A 19,988-nucleotide genomic window follows, 5' to 3' on the forward strand; every position below is an offset into this window, starting at 1 on the left:
TTATCATGATGTACAAATTTCGCGAATCATCACTTCCATATCAATGTAACCATTTTATGATTTTTCTAGCTGTAAGAAGAACTTAAGATCTCTGAGAGTCGTAAAAGCATGAAATTCGATTTCAGTGTATGGCAAAGGCCGGGACAGTGTAATACTGCAAAGCGGCCAAACAAACGCATTTTGATTTAGTCGCGTAACTTGATTTACATTTATCCATGTACATCTTTTATTTTTGAAGGTTTTTGTTTGCACTGTAAAGAAAAAATTGGTCAAAATTCGAATGACTTAAATACAAAAACCGAGGTAAAGTTTTCTATTTTTTAAAACAAAATAAATATTTGGTCGCATTGTGTAAAGAAACGCGAGTCGCCGTCGAAAAATTTTTTTCTCAAAGACGTCTTGCTTTTTAAGCAAGACAAAAACACAAGTGCTTAACTGAACTGAAAACGAAGATTTATTTTTACAAAAAGCTTACAAATGTCTTAACTGGAAAATTATTTCGTCCTGTTCAAGTGTTGAATAATCGTGACTTGAGAAAGAACTTTTAATTATGCGTGGGAACACGTGTCGCTGATTGGCTGTTTTTAATTGAAACTAATCGTGCGTGTCCGTACGGAGTCCGTTCTTGCAGCTGATCATTGTTTTCTACATTACAGCGAACGATTATCGATCCCGAACCATTCCCTTGGGATTGCTAACAGCTTTTTTCATATAACAAAGAGTCTAATGCGCATGCGCAAAGGGCACGCAAGCATTAGACTCAAAAAGTCAAGAGAGTCCAAGGGGTTACGCTTCAATCCCTTACATAAAGGGTGTTTCCGAGAGAGTTCGATGGTGCTTAGCAGAGAAAACATAAGAACCACTTTCAAGCCTGTTAAAACATTGGGCAGTATCTTTAAGAAACCAAAAGACCGCCCCGCCACAAATCAGATCAAGGGAATTGTGTACAAAGTCAAATGCAAAACATGTGATTTCGCCTATGTGGGAGAGAGCAAAAGATCGTGGAATTCGTGCGGCGCAGAGCACAAGCCTGGCACAAGATCTAATAACGAAAGCGCAATAAGATTTCACGTGGAAACAACAGACCATGACATTCATCCGGATTATGTAGAAATTTTAGAAAGAAATGTCAACAATAGGCAACAACGCCTATTCCTAGAACCGCTACACTCTATCCAGGACATTAACTTTGTGAATGCGCATGTGCATTTCCCACAAGTTTATTTAACATTGGGAACATCCCCAGAGACCGGCGGTGTATAAAAAACTTCTTATGCAAAAACTGAACCAATTTTAACTCTGATGAAGGTAACAGAGAGTTACCGAAAATGCAGTTTATACGTTTTTTACCACCATTTTAAGATCAGATACAAACCAAATTATTATCATTTCTTTTTATTACCCAAGATAAATAATGTTGGGTAGCTTTGATTTAGGTTTTTTTGAAACAATGTTTGAGACGTAAAATTAATGAATGAGTATAACACACACACAAATCAAAAGCCCTCTGGGCTTAGTGTCTTGTGTCACTTTTCAGGTCTATTGATATTTGCTTGCAAAGATATCGAAAATTGAAAAGCGTGCATGTAACATAAAAAACTAAATTCAAAGTACACTTCAGCATCTGGCCGTTGAACAGTTATATTATAGGACTCCAATAACTACGGTGTATGATGAGTATCATGCGTTAAAATCTTGAAAAGTTACCTGAAATCTTGAAAAAATACATAACATCTTGAAAAGTTACATGAAATCTTGAAAAAAAAAACCATAAAATCTTGAAAAGTGACATGAAATCTTGAAAAACAAAAATCTTGAAAAACGAGAGAAATCTTGAAAAAAGTGAAAAATCTTGAAAAACACGAAAAAATCTTGAAAACGCGAAAAAGCTTGAAGATTAATAAAGGTCAAATGAGATATTGATCTCACGTGACACGACGTGCTTGCATATTGAATACATGTCTGTTAGGCCAAACACTACTCCCTTTCAGCTGTTTCGGTAAAAGTATTGGTTAAGATTTGCGTTTTGGAACTCAACTAACTGCCTCCATTTTTTTTATTCGTTTAGTCTTGTTACTTGCATCCAACAAATAAATTTTATTACAGTTTGATTACTGCATTTGAAGTCTCCAGGATGCGGTAACGATGATCTCTTCTGGCAATTTTTTTATTCTTAAGCAAGACTCGAGTTTCGGTTCTTCAGTGGAACTCATCAGTTGTTCCTAAAGTCTCGTCGAATTATTTGAAATCATTCGATTTGCCGTTTTTGTACAAATCTCAACACCCAAGCTAAGGGGAGCTTGAAAAACTGAAATAACTCACAATGCTTTGAGACTGCATTACCCTTGAAAGGACTCGGATCTTAGATCTTCACATCCGTTGAAAAGAAACAATCCTGCGGGCTGACCGCACGCTTATGATAAACAAAATCATTGTTCGAGATAGCCTGCAGAACAGGCGGTTTTTATATTTTTCATTCGCGCTTCGCGCTCGCCCTCGCGTGACCCGCTAAATAAAAACCAAGCACTTCGCGCCTCGACCCGCAAAATAAACCGCCTGTTCTGCAGGCTATGTTCGAGAGGTCCACTGATCCGATACACGTTCCAGACAGTGAGACAACAATATTCTTTTAAAGGACTGATAAACGACTTTTAACTAAACATGCCACAGAACAAGCAAACATAATGGCATTAATATTTTTACTGAAACAGCTCTAGAGATCTAGAACTTTTAGCGGCCAACGGGAGTCGTGTTTGGCCTAACAGACATGTATTCAACAAGCACGTCGTGTCACGTGAGATCAAGATCTCATTTGACCTTTTCATGATAATTTTCAAGCTTCCAGCATTTATATCAAGATTTTCGCGTGATTTTCAAGATTGTTTGGCGTTTTCAAGTTTTCTCGCGTTTTTCAAGATTTTTTTAGCGTTTTCAAGATTTTTTCGCGTTTTTCAAGGTTTTTCGTGTTTTTCAAGATTTTTCGTGTTTTTCAAGATTTTTTTCGCGTTTTCAAGATTTTTTCGCGTTTTCAAGATTTTTTTCGCGTTTTCAAGATTTTTTCGCCTTTTTCAAGATTTTTCACTTTGTTTTCAAGATTTTTTCGTGTTTTTCAAGATTTTATGTCACTTTTCAAGATTTTATGTATTTTTTCAAGATTTCATGTAACTTTTCAAGATTTTATGTATTTTTTCAAGATTTTAACGCATGATACTCATCGTACACCGTAAATAACAGCAGAAAAAGATGACAGAAAGATACTTAGCTGTGGAAAAACGCTGTATTGCACTTTGGTTCACTAAGCATTCATTCTACTGTATACTTATACTATAACTTCCATGTGCTTTTCGTCACGCTATACAACCCTCCAAGTTAAGACCATTTTAGTTGCCATGGCGACTAAAATTTTGGAGCTGGCGACCAAATTGGAACTGAAGTCGCCAGCCTGGCGACTAAAATAAAGGAGAAGGATTGAAAGCGTGGCTTAATTTAGCGACTAAAATTTTTCACTGGCGACCAAACTTGAGCAGTCGGTGGCCAAATGGCTACTAAGCAAAAAAATAAACTTGGAGGGTTGCTATATGAAGTATCGCTTTGGGTGTTTATTAGTGACCGCTAAGCCTGTTGTGTGATAATGACTTGCGAGTGGTGATGATTTTGTTAATTCTTATATAACCTCTTCTCCTGATTTAGTGTTGATATTGTGAGGAGAAATTTGATTTTGGTCACTCTTGAGCTGGTCTTAATGTTTTTGTAACGCCAAAGCTACAATGCAGCGGCTGAAGAACGTGTAAATTACAGTCATTTTCTTCGCTATTTTCTGCCGGCCCGTGCTTAGACTCTGGCCTGCTTATTGGATGAAATCTACTGAATGAAATATTCTGCTAGGTTCTGCTAATTAGGAAACATTCGATCTTGCTTGACACGTGATTCCGCGCAGTAGTAGTGTTTAACTCGCACAAAATCGTCATCAAATCTCACTTTTAAAGGGAGACTTTAACTTCTACACAGAGCTACGCTGTTTGATAACTGGTCATAACTTTAAAATGGTTGGGTATTCAATCGACTAACAATTCAAACGATTCAAACCTTTTGTTCAAACGACATGTGCTATGTGTGCAAGATTAACTTTGACATTCAATCCCGAACCGCCAACTAATTGCTTAGATTACAATCCCTCTTTAACCCCGATACAATCTATTCCCACGGCTAAATTTAAAAACGGTTGTCTACACAAGGATAAGAACAATGCTGACAGATCGAACAACTGATATTTACATTGTCCTCTCTTTCGGCAACATTTTTACCATGATTAGGTATACTAGTTACGTAGATATGAAAGCTATATCTGCTATATTCCACGACGGTAATCTCCATAAATACAGCTTGAACAGTAAATATCCTGTTGAAACCTGCACCATTTTCCTACGCTTGGTAAACAGAAATGATTTTCAACTACTTTCCAAAACTCACAAGATAAAATAATAGATATCAAATGAAAGCACGCTATTCTTTAAATTGGCAAAGTAAAGCTGTTATTCTGATACATCTTACAATTGCACTAATTAAAACGTTACAAGCGACCACAAGACAAGACACTCCAAAGAGATTTTAGAGCTTCATTCATCCATTAAGAAAAGTTAAAAACTGCTTTTCTTGCTCAATTTAAGTTGCAGTATACAGCAGCGTTATATGCATAACGACGACAACGGAAATCCTACAGGTAGGTCCATCTACTGACTTGTTGATCGGACACTTCTGCTTTTCAGATCCGTTCTAAAACTCAACAATATAATTTCTCTCTTTCGGTTAGTAATTTTGTATTATGCGTTTGTAATAACCTGGTGTATTTCATTCTTCTTCTACGCGTTTTCTGCTTGAGTTACAATTAATTTTCATTGATTTTCAGTACAATCTTGTCGCAAAGGTTAGAATGTTATTTAAAGAACGTAAAACTTGTCTGTATTTTTTTGATAACTGCTGGCTGCAGCTCAAATATATCCAAAATTGAAAAGCGTACAGCTAATTTAAAGAAAAAAAAATGGGTCACATGTACGTGTATTCCTCTTAAGAGCTTCATTCATCTACTGAAAAGGCTCTTGTTGTCGTCTATAAAAGTTGTGTTAAATTGTAGCGTGGAATTCACAGCAGGATATATGAACCTACATGTAGTGCCACTTGACTTAGGTCAATCTTCGGGTCAAAAAAATACAAATATTTCTGCTCTTCAATCCTAAGAAAACTCATAATTTCCCTCTTTCGGTCATACATTGAGTTCTACCTTTACCTCAGAGCCGAGTGTAAACGAGGCTTTGCAAATCGAAAGTGTAATTGTTTCTCTCGATGAATCAAAACCGCCTGAGAAAAGAAAGGCAAAAAAGTACGACTCCAGACTGGCAGAGTTCTTTTATTGAAATGTGGGGGAAAAAAGTATGGAACAACACAACGCAAGATTTGGACGATTGGCTGAAATATTCCGTGACGCCCAGAGCCGGCAAATTGAACAAACAAACGCCACAGTTGACATTTTTGAAGATTTGCCATCAAAATAATTGTCTTTATCTAATCGTTTATCTACTGTTATTAAATTGTTGTTATTCATGCCACAAAGGTCACCCCTTTCAATACAAATGTTTTGCAAAAGTCACGTAGCAATCAAAGTCTTTTTTTAGGATGCTCGTTTCTTGTTCAACCTTTTTCAACGCAATTCTCCAACAAACGTTCAACATGCCAAATGCTCGTTCCACTTCAAATCGTAGCGCACCAAACTTTAGGTTTTAAACTTTCTCTGCTCCTGAGTCAGGCGTCCTCTGTCCGGGTAGAGTTTCACTAGCCAGTTCGTTAGCGGATAGGCACTGTTGCCAGCTAAAAGGGGCCTTATTTCCATTTTAATTGCCTGTTGGACCGCTAAGAATTTGCTCGTTTGCTGCAATTTCAGAAAAAAAACATCATCCCCTTTTAGCGTGCCTGTATTTTTACATAATAAGCCCTTTACAATAAATACTCCTAACCTACTGTTTGATAAACCAGCGTGTTAGTTGCGACCTTTGTAAAGAAACATTATATAGTTCTTTGATATAAAATTCCGGCGGCCTCAGATCAATAAGGAAATGTTGACATGGCGGGAAAATTCCGCGGCCTCACAAAGCAAATGTTGACATGGCGGGAAAAATATTGACATGGCGGGAAAATTCGGCGGCCTCAGAAAGCAAACACGCATGGAATGCACCTTTCCCCCTGTAGAATTATCTCGTGTCGTCATGACAATGTCATACGACACGAAACAAAAAACGACAGAACTGTTTCTATTGTTCAACACGAATCTTGTTGGCCTGTACATTTACCCTGTAGCAGGCTGCACCGAGCCCAAGTGCTGCTTCCCAGTAGGATTAGCTTCAGTTTTCTTTGTTTCTTCTTTCTTCATTTTCTTGGCTTCAGTGGAATCTTCATCTACAGTCTTTGTTACTCTGAAAAAGAACGCAAAAAACAGTCAATAACATTCCCTACAGGCATTTGGTTGAACGACAGTTATCCAAAGTCAACATTGAAGAATAAATGATGGTCAGGGTTATGAGTTATCTGCACACACGTAGCCCATAGCTCCCTGGGGGCTGTGAATATATTTATAATACCGTTTTTTTACGCCACATATATATATATATATATATATATATATGTGGCGTAAAAAAACGGTATTGTAAAAAAGCTGTTTTTTTACAATAATATATTTTATAAAAAAGCTGCATTTTTACACTTATATATTTGTAAAAAAATGATTCGAAGGCTGTAGCTTTCTTTCAATTAAAGCAAGTGTTCTGAATTTTTCTGTACACTTTAAAGGCTCTTACTAGAACTATTTGGCAGTGTCATTCTGTATTTTAATGTGTGAAAATGTATATGGCCGGTTTCCTTTCAAATTTAGGTTTGTAAGAAAAAGGTCTGTCTGCCATACATGCAGCTCAGCAAAGACTAATTAAAACTGCGTTTTTTTTTGTTTGTTTCAAATAAATTTAAATAGATAAACACTGGAGCAAGTTCTTCGTATTATACTCTAGCTCTTAGCCTAAAAGCAGACGTTTCTTGTTGTAAACAAATTAAAATTTCGACTCGCCGACCGAAGGCCGCTGGATCGGAACGATGACTGTTTAGTTTTGATGAAGCAGCTGGCCTCAAATAATAAACCGCTTCCGTTCTTAATTTTCGCATCACCGAAGCACGAGTTTCGTATGAATGTATTTTAAATAGAGGTAATTTTAAGAAGTGAATATCCTTTAATCACCAAATGATTTAATTTTCGTGACCCTTGCCTGACCCTTGCGTAAACATTCACACGTCGAAACAGATAAGCCTGTTTCAGTCCCTCGTTATTTTTGCGAACAGAAATCAATATCTTGTCCATCGAAATGAAACAGGCTAGATGATATGTACCGGGCACGCAAGATCGCTTCATTATCACGCACACAAGCAACAAGGCAACTGAACAGATCTAGAAATGCTACATGTTGCGCATAATATTAATGTTGTGACTCAGTCGACTTAAGGCTTTAAGACAGTTGTGCTTTGGTACATGGGTTTTTGCATACCCTAATTCTCCACTCAAATTCTCTAGAGGTACTCTATGCAGCATCTTGCTGTTTTTCTGTAAAAAGCAGCTTTTTTACAACTATATAACTGTAAAAAAGCTGCTTTTTTACGTAAGAAAGCAGCTTTTTACAAATATATATTCATGTAAAAAAGCAGCATTTTTACAATGATATATTTGTAAAAAAGCTGCTTTTTTACATAAAAAAGCAGCCTTTACAAATATATATTCTTGTAAAAAAGCTGCTTTTTTACAATTATATAATTGTAATAAAGCTGCTTTTTTACATAGAAAAGCAGCCTTTTTTACAAATATATATTCTTGTAAAAAAGCAGCTTTTTTACAATTTTATTTTTGTAAAAAAGCTGCTTTTTTATGTAAAAAAGCAGCTTTTTTACAAAAGCCGTTTTTTTATATATAAATATTTGTAACGGTCAAGTAACCAACTCCAGTCAAGACTTGTTAGCTTTTAATGCTCTACGTTTCGGCCGTCTCGGCCTTCTTCAGGAGCGTTTAAACTGTATAACGGTTAGTGTCAACAGAAGTATTTTAAAAAATGGGATAACAATTGTGATTGGTTACAGCAGTTCACGCGGTAATGTGCACGTGGCTAATGAAATACAATGCTGAACTAACTAAAAAATGATAAAATATGATGGGACAAGTACATGTATACATAATACATAGAAAAAAGAAATACAAAAAGTCGAAAAAATTTTTTAGAATAATAAAATAAAATAAAAAAATATATATATATAAAATAATAATAATTATAAAAAAAAAAAATAAAAAAAATAAAAAAAATAAAAAAAAAAAAATAATAATAAAAAAAAATAAATAAAAAAAATAAAAAAATAAAAGGAACTATCAAATATATAATAAAAAATAAATAAATAAATAAAAACAACAACAACAGTGAGGAAATATAATTGAAAGGTTAGATTAAACTGTTAATTGCCGGCTTCAATTTGTTTATCCAGTATTCTTCTCTTGTTCTCCTGGTAAACTGGTCTTTTGCCCGTACTTTTTCAATAACCGTCAGCTTCATGTTTTCACGGCCACAGACTTTAAAATGTCTCACTGTAGGAATGTTTTTGTTGCCAACGGTTATATCGGAGCGGTGTTGATTAGCCCTTGTGTTTACGCTGTTACCAGTCTCGCCAACATACTGATCTTTACATTTAGCACATGTTATAAGGTAAATTACGTTATGAGTGTGACAGTTGCTATATTGCTTAAGATTGATAGATTCGCGGGTAGTGTTGCTAGTGACTTTTGTGGCAAATAAACCATACGATTTACAGCAAGCACATCGTGGATCACTACCGCAGGGCCAAAATCCTGGTTTGGTGTCTCGGGTGGTGTGGTTTTGCTTGTGTACACGAGAGATATGTATTTTAAGGCCTTTGTTGTTGCAGAATGAACGGCTACAGATGCTACATTGAGTGGCTGTAGGTGTGTTAGAGTTGGTGGATGGTGCAGGCAGAGGGAGTGGCTCATTAGGGCTGGTTGGTCGCAATCGCCGGCTTGTTAGGATCTGCGATAAGTTGCGTCCTTTTCTGTAGGCAACTAAGGGAGGGTCGCGGAAAACATCTCTGCATCTTGGAGACACATGTAGGAGCTGGTGGGCTTGGCTTAATATTTTATGTAAATTGGGTAGAGCCGGGTTGTAGGTGACTACCAACGGCACTCTGTTGCTGTTTAAGTTGTTGTTGTCTGTATGCAGCGCCTCCTCTCGGGTTTTGCTTCGAGCTCTTGTGATGGATTCTTTGACTAATCTATTTTTGTAACCTCGCTCTAAGAGTATTGCGTGAAGTTCTTTGATTCTGTTCTCAAAATAGTTGTTGGTTGAGCAGATGCGTCTCAGTCGGAGGGCTAGGCTGTAAGGAATGGCGGTTTTAGTGTGGCGCGGATGGCAGCTTGTCCAGTTTAAATATTGATGAGTATCTGTTGGTTTAGTGTAAAGGTCAGTTTCAATTTTGCCGTCTTTAATGATGACTTGTACGTCAAGGAAGGGTATGTTGGTGAGTGAGAAAGACTGTTCGAATTTTATGTGTGGATCAAATGAGTTGCATTGTTGAAAGAATTCATTTAACTTGATCTCACCATGAGTCCACAGCATTGTGGACAGCATTGTTTGCGGGACCCATCACAAGAAATTTATATATATATATATATATATATATAAACAAAGAAAAATGTAAATGGTTTCACACAATCGTACAAGTGCTTGATGCAAATACATGCAGAGCGGGATACTATAATTAAAAGATTGAGACTGCACGGACAGTTACTTAAAGTTTCACGCACGAGGCGATCATCAGACTGTGCCGTTAATAGCAGTTGAAAGAAAATTTAAACTACATTCATGGAGGGCGGTTTGAGCGATCCTGCTTTTGATTGGCTGCATAAAACTTGTTTTCGTGCCTGCACTTGGTGATTAATTCAGTTCTCTTATTGAGGAGAGTAGATCTGTCAGCGGATAGAATGCAGAGCTTCTCTGTCAGACACAAATTGCAGCGAGACGGGTTTCCCCTGTAAGAGCTTGCTCGCGTGACAATTGACCACTTGATTGAGAAATCGGTGTTTTTGTCTCTTTGGTCCCAGATGTACTTTGATAGGACAGTGTCGTGGGAATGTTTACGATGCTTGAAAGAGACCTTGTGGTTGTTATATCTAGTTTTGAAGCTGTGCTCCGTCATGCCAATATAGACCTTCGATTCGCCGGATGTGGTGGTGACAGTTGCTTTGTAGATGACGTTGTTGACAAGGCATGCACCGTCAAGAGGGCAAAGGTCCTTGTTTCTGCAGTTGCATGATTTAGACTTGACGTGTGTGTCGTTGTTTGTTAGGATCTTGGCGTTGTGGCTCTTGATGATGCTTGCCATGTTGCCCGTGCAACTATAGCTGACCTTCACATTATTCCTGTTGAATATCTTGTGCAATACGTGTGACTTGGGGAAGTGCTTGTCGATGAGGCGGAGGAACGAACTCGCAATGTTCGTCTGGACATTCTCGCTGTATGGCGGGTTGAACCAAATGATATTTCTTGGTCTGTTCCTGCGTCTGTGGTTTGTTTGGTCGTTGTTCCTCGCATATTGAAGGCACTCACGATAGCCGCTGGTCTTGAGGGCATCATTGTAGATCCGAGAGGCCTTATTAAATTCATCGGCATCACAAGATAAGCTTGAAATTCTGGTGCTTATAGCTGCAGGTAGGTGCTTGATTATAGAAGGTGGGTGGTTGGACTTTGTGTTTATGTAAAGCGGATAGTTGTCTGGCTTTCTATACGGGCAAAACTTTCCGGTAGAGAGATTTAGGGTCACGTCGAGGTAGTTGACAATTTTCAAATTTGATTGGGCTGTTATTTGAAGGCCTAGCTCTCCAATAATCTTAGAAAAGTCCTTCCTCATCTTGTCAAGAGATCTTGCGCTCATATTCTTAAATACGGCCAGGCCATCATCCCTATACAGGCCGATGTTTCCATTGGGATAGGCGGATGTAAGCTTGTGTAGGATATATAGACCCACCAGCTCACACACTTCAGCGCCATCGTAGCTGCCCATTGCTACATCGAACATAGGCGAATTACCTCTCTTGTCCCATGGTTCGTTGTTGCTGAACAGAAGGGTTTTCCTCGAGTGCATGATAATCTCAATATCTTCATCAGAAATGGTAGTAAATTGCCTCGCGTAGTCGAGCGACAACTTTAGAAGGGCTTCAGAAATGGACGGATAGAAATCCACTATATCAAAAATCAGGAAGGTGTGCTGACTCTTGTCTTCTATACCAGAGAACCAATCGATAACGGAGCGTGTATTTCTCCATTGGTTGGCGTTGGTTTGGGATCTGATGCTGTTATTAACTTTGTCTAGTACCTGCTTGTACGCGAGGCAATTTACTACCATTTCTGATGAAGATATTGAGATTATCATGCACTCAAGGAAAACCCTTCTGTTCAGCAACAACGAACCATGGGTCAAGAGAGGTAATTCGCCTATGTTCGATGTAGCAATGGGCAGCTACGATGGCGCTGAAGTGTGTGAGCTGGTGGGTCTATATATCCTACACAAGCTTACATCCGCCTATCCCAATGGAAACATCGGCCTGTATAGGGATGATGGCCTGGCCGTATTTAAGAATATGAGCGCAAGATCTCTTGACAAGATGAGGAAGGACTTTTCTAAGATTATTGGAGAGCTAGGCCTTCAAATAACAGCCCAATCAAATTTGAAAATTGTCAACTACCTCGACGTGACCCTAAATCTCTCTACCGGAAAGTTTTGCCCGTATAGAAAGCCAGACAACTATCCGCTTTACATAAACACAAAGTCCAACCACCCACCTTCTATAATCAAGCACCTACCTGCAGCTATAAGCACCAGAATTTCAAGCTTATCTTGTGATGCCGATGAATTTAATAAGGCCTCTCGGATCTACAATGATGCCCTCAAGACCAGCGGCTATTGTGAGTGCCTTCAATATGCGAGGAACAACGACCAAACAAACCACAGACGCAGGAACAGACCAAGAAATATCATTTGGTTCAACCCGCCATACAGCGAGAATGTCCAGACGAACATTGCGAGTTCGTTCCTCCGCCTCATCGACAAGCACTTCCCCAAGTCACACGTATTGCACAAGATATTCAACAGGAATAATGTGAAGGTCAGCTATAGTTGCACGGGCAACATGGCAAGCATCATCAAGAGCCACAACGCCAAGATCCTAACAAACAACGACACACACGTCGAGTCTAAATCATGCAACTGCAGAAACAAGGACCTTTGCCCTCTTGACGGTGCATGCCTTGTCAACAACGTCATCTACAAAGCAACTGTCACCACCACATCCGGCGAATCGAAGGTCTATATTGGCATGACGGAGCACAGCTTCAAAACTAGATATAACAACCACAAGGTCTCTTTCAAGCATCGTAAACATTCCCACGACACTGTCCTATCAAAGTACATCTGGGACCAAAGAGACAAAAACACCGATTTCTCAATCAAGTGGTCAATTGTCACGCGAGCAAGCTCTTACAGGGGAAACCCGTCTCGCTGCAATTTGTGTCTGACAGAGAAGCTCTGCATTCTATCCGCTGACAGATCTACTCTCCTCAATAAGAGATCTGAATTAATCACCAAGTGCAGGCACGAAAACAAGTTTTATGCAGCCAATCAAAAGCAGGATCGCTCAAACCGCCCTGCATGAATGTAGTTTAAATTTTCTTTCAACTGCTATTAACGGCACAGTCTGATGATCGCCTCGTGCGTGAAACTTTAAGTAACTGTCCGTGCAGTCTCAATCTTTTAATTATAGTATATATATATATATATAATTCTCTTCAATGGTCACCGTCGAATGCTCAACTTCGGGTGAAGGAGCGTGATAATCTTTTTTCTAATGAACGACTCGAATTCAGTTGACTGCCATTCAATACAAATCTGTTTCGTAGGCCACCATAAAGGTGACCCACTCTTCAGTTAAACAGCATGTGCACTAGTACGTTACAGTCTACATCATTGTTTTGATCGCGCTGTTAGCCGTTACAATTTTAAATTTTACACTGAACAGCACACGCGCGCGCTGAGTTGTCATGTCAGAGCTTAAAAAGCATCACTAATCGCTCGCGCTAAAATTAGTGTGTGATATTCTAAATTAAACCTTAAAATTAAACTTTAAAATAAATTTTTGCCTGTGCCTACACGTGGAAATAAGCTCGTTCCGCTTATTTAGAGCTGCCATATGTGGCCAACAAATTAGAAACAATTTCTCAGTAATACACAGGTCACAACGTTTTGAAGTGTTCGTGTACGGTTTGGCTTTAGCGAAAACTTTCCAGGTAACATTAAAATCCATACGCAAACCATCAGATGTCCTTCAGACATGAAAAGCGAAAAAAGGAAACTGAGCTAAGCAAATACATATGGAAGCTCAAAGAGGAGGACAAGGATTTTAATGTTACCTGGAAAGTTCTCGCTAAGGCCAAACCATACACGAACACTTCAAAACGTTGTGACCTGTGTATTACTGAGAAATTGTTTTTAATTTGTTGGCCACATATGGCAGCTCTAAATAAGCGGAACGAGCTTATTTCCACGTGTAGGCACAGGCGAAAATTTATTTTTAAGTTTAATTTTAAGGTTTAATTTAGAATATCACACACTAATTTTAGCGCGAGCGATAAGTGATGCTTTTTAAGCTCTGACATGACAACTCAGCGCGCGCGTGTGCTGTACAGTGTAAAATTTAAAATTGTAACGGCTAACAGCGCATTCAAAACAATGATGTAGACTGTAACAAACTAGTGCACATGCTGTTTAACTAAAGAGTGGGTCACCTTTATGGTGGCCTACGAAACAGATTTGTATTGAATGGCAGTCAACTGAATTAGAGTCGTTCATTAGAAAAAAGATTATATATATATATATAAAAACTGAAATTTTGCATTTTCATCTTCTTTTCATCTCTAGCTGCAGTGAACATTGCTGGTTCTTCGATCACGACAAGGGATGATCTTGGGGTCACTCTTGACCAGTGATGTCCATGCATGTAAGCAATCTTTGCTAATCTGCTTTATTTGCTCTAAAGCATATTTGGAAATAAACGAAAAATACCAAAATTACAGTCAGGAGTTGACATTAATACTCTTTATAAATTCTGACGCTGACTTACTTGAGCGTAAACAACGCTCATAATGTACTCAAGACGTTTCGACCGAGAATCTTCGGTCTTCTTCGGTTGTTATCATGGCATAAAAAACGGCTTTTTAACGGTTTCACATTGTACGCGCGTGCGAGCGACTAATACAAATACACGCGAACGCTGCGCGAGACTATGAACATTATGTAAGTGACTTATATACATCAGGGATGTCTATGTGTTCATTTCCCGCATTCTGGTCCCTCTGCGATATATTTAACAATTATCCTGCGAAATCGCGCGGAATATCGCCTGATACTTAGCCGACGAGGCCGTAGGCCGAGTTGGCTAAAATCAGACGATATTCCGCAAGATTGAGCAGGATAATTGTTTTATTATTCAACAAATTGTCAACGAAACACATTTTGGACATAGAAAAACTGTAATTATGCAGCGCTTTACAAGATTTCGGACGAATCTTCGTAACCTACGAATATCGCAGGATATCTGTTATGTACGGATGACAGATATCATTAACATTTTGACCATATATGGGTAGCGCGCGCATCTGTTGAATAATAATTGGAAATATATCGTCAGTATCTTGACCAACCAAGCACAGAAAAATTGGTTCATGCCTGTCTGTAGAGGACAAAATAATAATTCTTGAAATACTTACATGACAGATTCACCAGCAAAATCATATGTTTTTGTGATGGACACTTTTTTGCTAGAGCTAGAAGAAGGCTAAATGTAACAAAAGTGTATTAGGAGAATGTTGCCATAGCTTGGGTTAGTATTATTCACTCTACCTGCTCGTACAATATGTAAACATTAAAGATAAGGGCCCAAGAAAGCAAGCTTTAGCAAGCAAGCAAGGTTACCAGTTTTCCTCTGGCAGTGGAGGGAGGGGGTGATAAATCAAGATAAGCTTTTCATACACAGGATATTAGAACACACAATAGCAAACCTTGAAGATGCAGTCATTTGACTACAACTACAGAATTCAATTTGTGTTCCCTTTATTATATAAATTTAAAATGATGGTGGACTTTAAAGATCAATTCTCCTTGTTAGCATGGGAAAAAGAAAAGTGAAGGATTCTTGTAGTTGCACAGGCAGACCACCCTATTTGGACCACCCCCTTGGCATTTCGCGGCAGCCCGCCGCGGCTCAAAACCTGATTGGTGAATTTGAAACGGCCGGCCGATGATGTTATTTCTCTGGTCGCTGAGTTGAGCACCGATCATAGTCAGCAAGCCGTATGCATGATTTCAGCGTGGATTTTCTCGGAAATTGTTGGAGGGATGAAGTTCAAATTCGGCGAAGAGATAGAGCAACAACTCACCGATCGATAGCCGTCGTCAGATAGGTGAGATTTTCAGAAGTTTGGCGTTAATTCTGGTTTGAAGTGGAGGAGGTCGCTGCTGTCGGCCGTCGACTTGCAAGCCTTGTCTCCTCTTTCTCTATTACCGACCTCCGGCCGGCTAAATCAGTTAAAAAGGCGCTTAAAACGGCCCGCGCAGGCGAAGAAATGCAACAATTGAGTCGATAAACATTTCATTCAACTTCATTGAGATATTTAGAGCGAAATGTAGTTTAGATATTTAATTTCCAGAGCTTTATTTCAGTAGCCCTTATAGATTTCAAAATTTCTTTTGTTCGTCTCATGTCAACAACAATAATTAACTATGAACACATAGGGTGGTCTGCCTGTGGTAGTTGTAGTGAAATTCTGCAAATTACCTGTTGACCAGTTCCCAATATATCAAGGATTCCAAGCTTCAAAGCTCAGTGGTGGAGAATTAATTTGCACAATATGCAGAATAATTATTTATCTTACTATTTGTGAAGGAGTTGCTTTAGAAGATTTTTGTGCCATTATTCCAGTGTCTTTTTTGAAAGCAGCCCATAGTTCTTCTTCTTTTGCTTTCTTGGCAGCTTTTTCTTTTTGTTTAATTAGTATCTCCTCTTCTTCTGATTCTTTTTTATTTCTTTCTTTTACATCTTCAATAATATTGTCATCTGGATCATACAGTTTAATACCACCTTGTCGCCTAATTAAAAAGAGCACAGCATTATTACTAAAAATAGGTACCTGAAGGGTACTGGAGTCAGACGCTTAATGTAGTAACCACACTGTTCTTCACATTGCGGCTCAGTACTAAAGAGGTAAACTGGATGGCTTCCAGAGGAAACCATTTGGTGCAGGGTTCAGCATAGACTTGCCCCAAGTCACTCATTTTTTCTTTGCATCTATAGTTACTTAAATAAAATCGTTTGAAATCAAGCGCAAAAGACCACTTGATCTAAATCGCGCGGGATTCATTTCTGTGAACGCGTACGTAAAGGAAACAAATGACACTTGCCAAGGAACGGCTCGGAACGAGCGACTTCTGTAACTTGCAGGAAATCGATTCTAGCTGACGTTTTTTTTGCCGCAAAAATATTGCATCATTTCGTGTGCATTGAGTTGGTTTCTTTTATCTTGTTGACATCAGTTTCGTGCGCTGCGTGCAGCTGACAAGCGCTGTGGCGTGTGTTAAAATTGCGATTTTCTTCCCTTTTTTATGGGAACTCATACTCAAGGCCCTTGACGGCTCTCTCATTTCTGTAAGATTTAAAAGGGACAGGCACAAAAGAAGAAATTTGTAATCTTTGTTACAAAACTGGTTTAACTGCCAATGTGAGAAGGAAACAAGTCTGCTCAAGAGGTAAAAACGCAACCGTGTCTCGCCAGCAGCGTGCGCTAAGTTGGTGAGCAGACCGCGTTCAGTTCGCGCGCAATAATATGACTGACATAATCTTGATGGCGTCACCAGTGGAAGAATCCGCCGGTGACGCCACATTTCAGAATTGGCGCGCTGCAGGTGAGACAAGTCGCTCGTTCTGCCACAATCCTCTGCCATTTTGTTTTACATGCCAGCGCGCTCCCTCCGTTTCTGTATCCAGCAGTCTACTGCTAATCTAACAAGCGACTTGGAGCAAGTCTAGGTTCAGCACTCTACGTGTATTTCACCAGTTATGAAAATACTTGTTACATGTACTTACAATCGCAATGACTTGTTTTCTGGATATTTCAATTTTTGTTTTGAGTTTATTTTGGAAAACGAAACGAAAATTGAAAGCCCAGTAAGAATGTGTCAATGCAAAGGAAATACCGTCATTGACGTCAGGGGACTGATTACCTGCTGAATCACACAGTCAGGTATGCTCTATTTATACTTGCAAAAGCTTGTCAGACAATACTAAATGGAGAAATACAATGGGATGGCCTTAGTCAACTCTTTATTTTGGCGTGAAATAGACTTCTTTTTAATGCCATTCATGAACTGGTCTGGGTTTATTTTATTCAACATTGGGAGGGGGGGTACTTGACCTACGCTTAGGTATAGGGGTGTCGCGGGGGGTTTGAAACCCTGACCCTGTTTAGGACAATAGAAACTTAAAATACATACCCTGTGTAGGACAACACTCTATTTTATAGGACAAAGGACAACTTCGACCATCATTTACGCTTTATTGTGATTGCATCCAGTACGCCATGTTTAACGTAATTGGAATGCAAACACCGATCCCAGCAAATAAAAATACCGTAAATGATCTAATAAACGCCCACTCTCAAATAAATGCCTTGTATCTAATAAACACTCTCCCTGAGGTATAAAATTTGTATTAGACACCCCTCTCTAATAAACGCCCTGTATCTAATAGACGCCCCCTCCAAGGATCGCCTCAAAAACCAAGGTTACGCTCCATAGAGTAAATCACGTAATTTATTTAGTTTCTTGTTTGATTCGAACATGGAAGAGGCCAACGATGCCAACATGGTTGACCCCGATGTCGATGAAAACATCAATATCAAACTATAACGGCATCTCCAAGCTTTGCATAAGCGCAGAATAGATTAGGTTCCTTCTCACAAACTCTGTTTTTGGTCCTACTATGCGCTGGCAAACTAAATGCCTGCGCGACGAGAATTGATGATGATGATGATGTTGAAATAAATGCCTCTCTCTTATAAACACCTCATATCTATTTAACGCCCCCTGTAGGACCCCTAAAATTTAACAGATGCCCCGGGCATTTATTAGATCATTTACGGATAGCTTTTAATTTAAGCGAATTCAAAGCGAAAACAATGTAAATACTCGACAACAGTCTTGCAGCCGTACCCTGTCTAAGACAGGTTCGGGCCCTGTTTAGGACAGAGGAAATAGAAATTATATACCCTGTTCAGGGCCGGAGGAATAAAAAACCATGTACCCTATCCAGCAGCACATCCCTGTATAGGCGATATTATAGGGGATTATCCCCCCCCCCCCCCCCGGGACGTGATGAAGGAAATTCATCTCACACACACTATGTGACTCACACAAACACGACGTGTGTTTCTGAAGTGACTGCAGATTTCTTACTGTGTGGCCAGTGCCTTTCTAGCCAAAGAACCGAAAGAGGTGGTCAAGCATTAACCGCACGGTAATAAACTGCTTGAAGTTTCTTGTTTTATTCTTTATACGTGCAGTTAAATATGCACGAATCAGTGCATGAACAAAAACGCTTCTAAAACCTGAATAAATTTCTTGTTGGAATTCATGAACAAAAAGTTTTCCAAATGGTTCACATAATTAGACAACTTGAGCTTTCTTTCAAATAATTCTTTATAGGCTGGAAGGATTTCACACAGGCACAGACACACACAAAAAAATAATGCAATACCAACATTTTTATGCAGATAACTCTACAGCTGATTTTCATTTCAGACAAATTTACTAGAAAGTTAAAAAAATTGATGTTTTACAGTGCTTCTGTGATTTAATTTCCTCAAAATTTCTCCTGTCAGGCAAGTGAAAGATAAAATCCACTAGTCAGCCCCAGGCTATGGGACATACACTTAAGGTCATTGCCCTGTATTGCATTGCGCATCCTTACTGCGCAGAATTTTACGCGTATTTAGTGCGCGCGCGCGCGCGAACATCAACAAAATGGCGACTTTTTTCTATGTGGCTTAGTCTGCGAGAGAAGTAAATTGTCACTTTCTCCTAAACGGGTCTGGTGACCTATCAATTTTTTCTCATATTTTTGGTGTAGCGATCAAATTCTTTCTGTAAAATGAAAACAGATCAATTCATGTGTTTGAAAAATAAATTATCGCTAAAAAAGTGTACTTTGCCAGTACTCGCAGAGGAATTATAAAGGAATTATATGGAATATACATGGTCTTCCTGCTCCTAAACGAATCTGGTGACCCCCCTTTTTTATTTCAAAATTTAAGTTCCCTCAAAGTAATAAACCAGTAGGCGAAGTTTGTTTAAAAAATTGTGTTTAGTTCTATTTCAGGGCAATGACCTTAATCTTTTTATGCTGTGTCAACATTTATATAATTTATTATTATGAATATATAAACATGGTGAAAAAGATACAGTCCTTGCTAGATTTGATTCTAATCACTAATTGGTTAAAACAGATCAGACTTAAGTTGTAATACATTGTTTGAGCCATGTAATCTGATTGGTCAGTTTAGTTTAATGATCCCAGTACTAACAAATGTCGCACTGCAATCCATTCTATCTGGTGTACTTTACTTTCTTTTTTTCTCATTTTAGCATATTTTTTTACACATACTTTTCATTATAGAAAACCTGAGCAACTGTGGATATTACAGTGTACCAGGTAAATAGAAAGAAGAGAGTAGAGCAACACACATTAGGGATGACAGGAGCTTGTTGATGCTTACTTGGCAAGAAACAACATGATGAAAGAA

The 19,988-nt window shown here is 38.7% G+C and overlaps 1 protein-coding gene across 1 annotated transcript in view; it reads right to left on the reverse strand.

Annotated features, from left to right (window-relative positions):
* The window catches only part of LOC144650091 (craniofacial development protein 1-like), a 34,793-nt gene that overhangs the window by 13,251 nt on the left and 1,554 nt on the right, over positions 1–19,988 (reverse strand). The window contains exons 3-5 of the mRNA XM_078509753.1: positions 16,068–16,281; positions 14,904–14,971; positions 6,342–6,464 (exon numbers count right to left, since the gene is read on the reverse strand). Coding sequence (XP_078365879.1) covers positions 6,342–6,464; positions 14,904–14,971; positions 16,068–16,281 — 405 coding nt within the window. The remainder of the gene's footprint in view (positions 1–6,341; positions 6,465–14,903; positions 14,972–16,067; positions 16,282–19,988) is intronic.

The sequence above is a fragment of the Oculina patagonica genome, chromosome 4, assembly GCF_052425735.1.
Source record: "Oculina patagonica isolate OP01 chromosome 4, crgOcupat, whole genome shotgun sequence".
In the NCBI taxonomy this organism is placed as follows: domain Eukaryota; kingdom Metazoa; phylum Cnidaria; class Anthozoa; order Scleractinia; family Oculinidae; genus Oculina; species Oculina patagonica.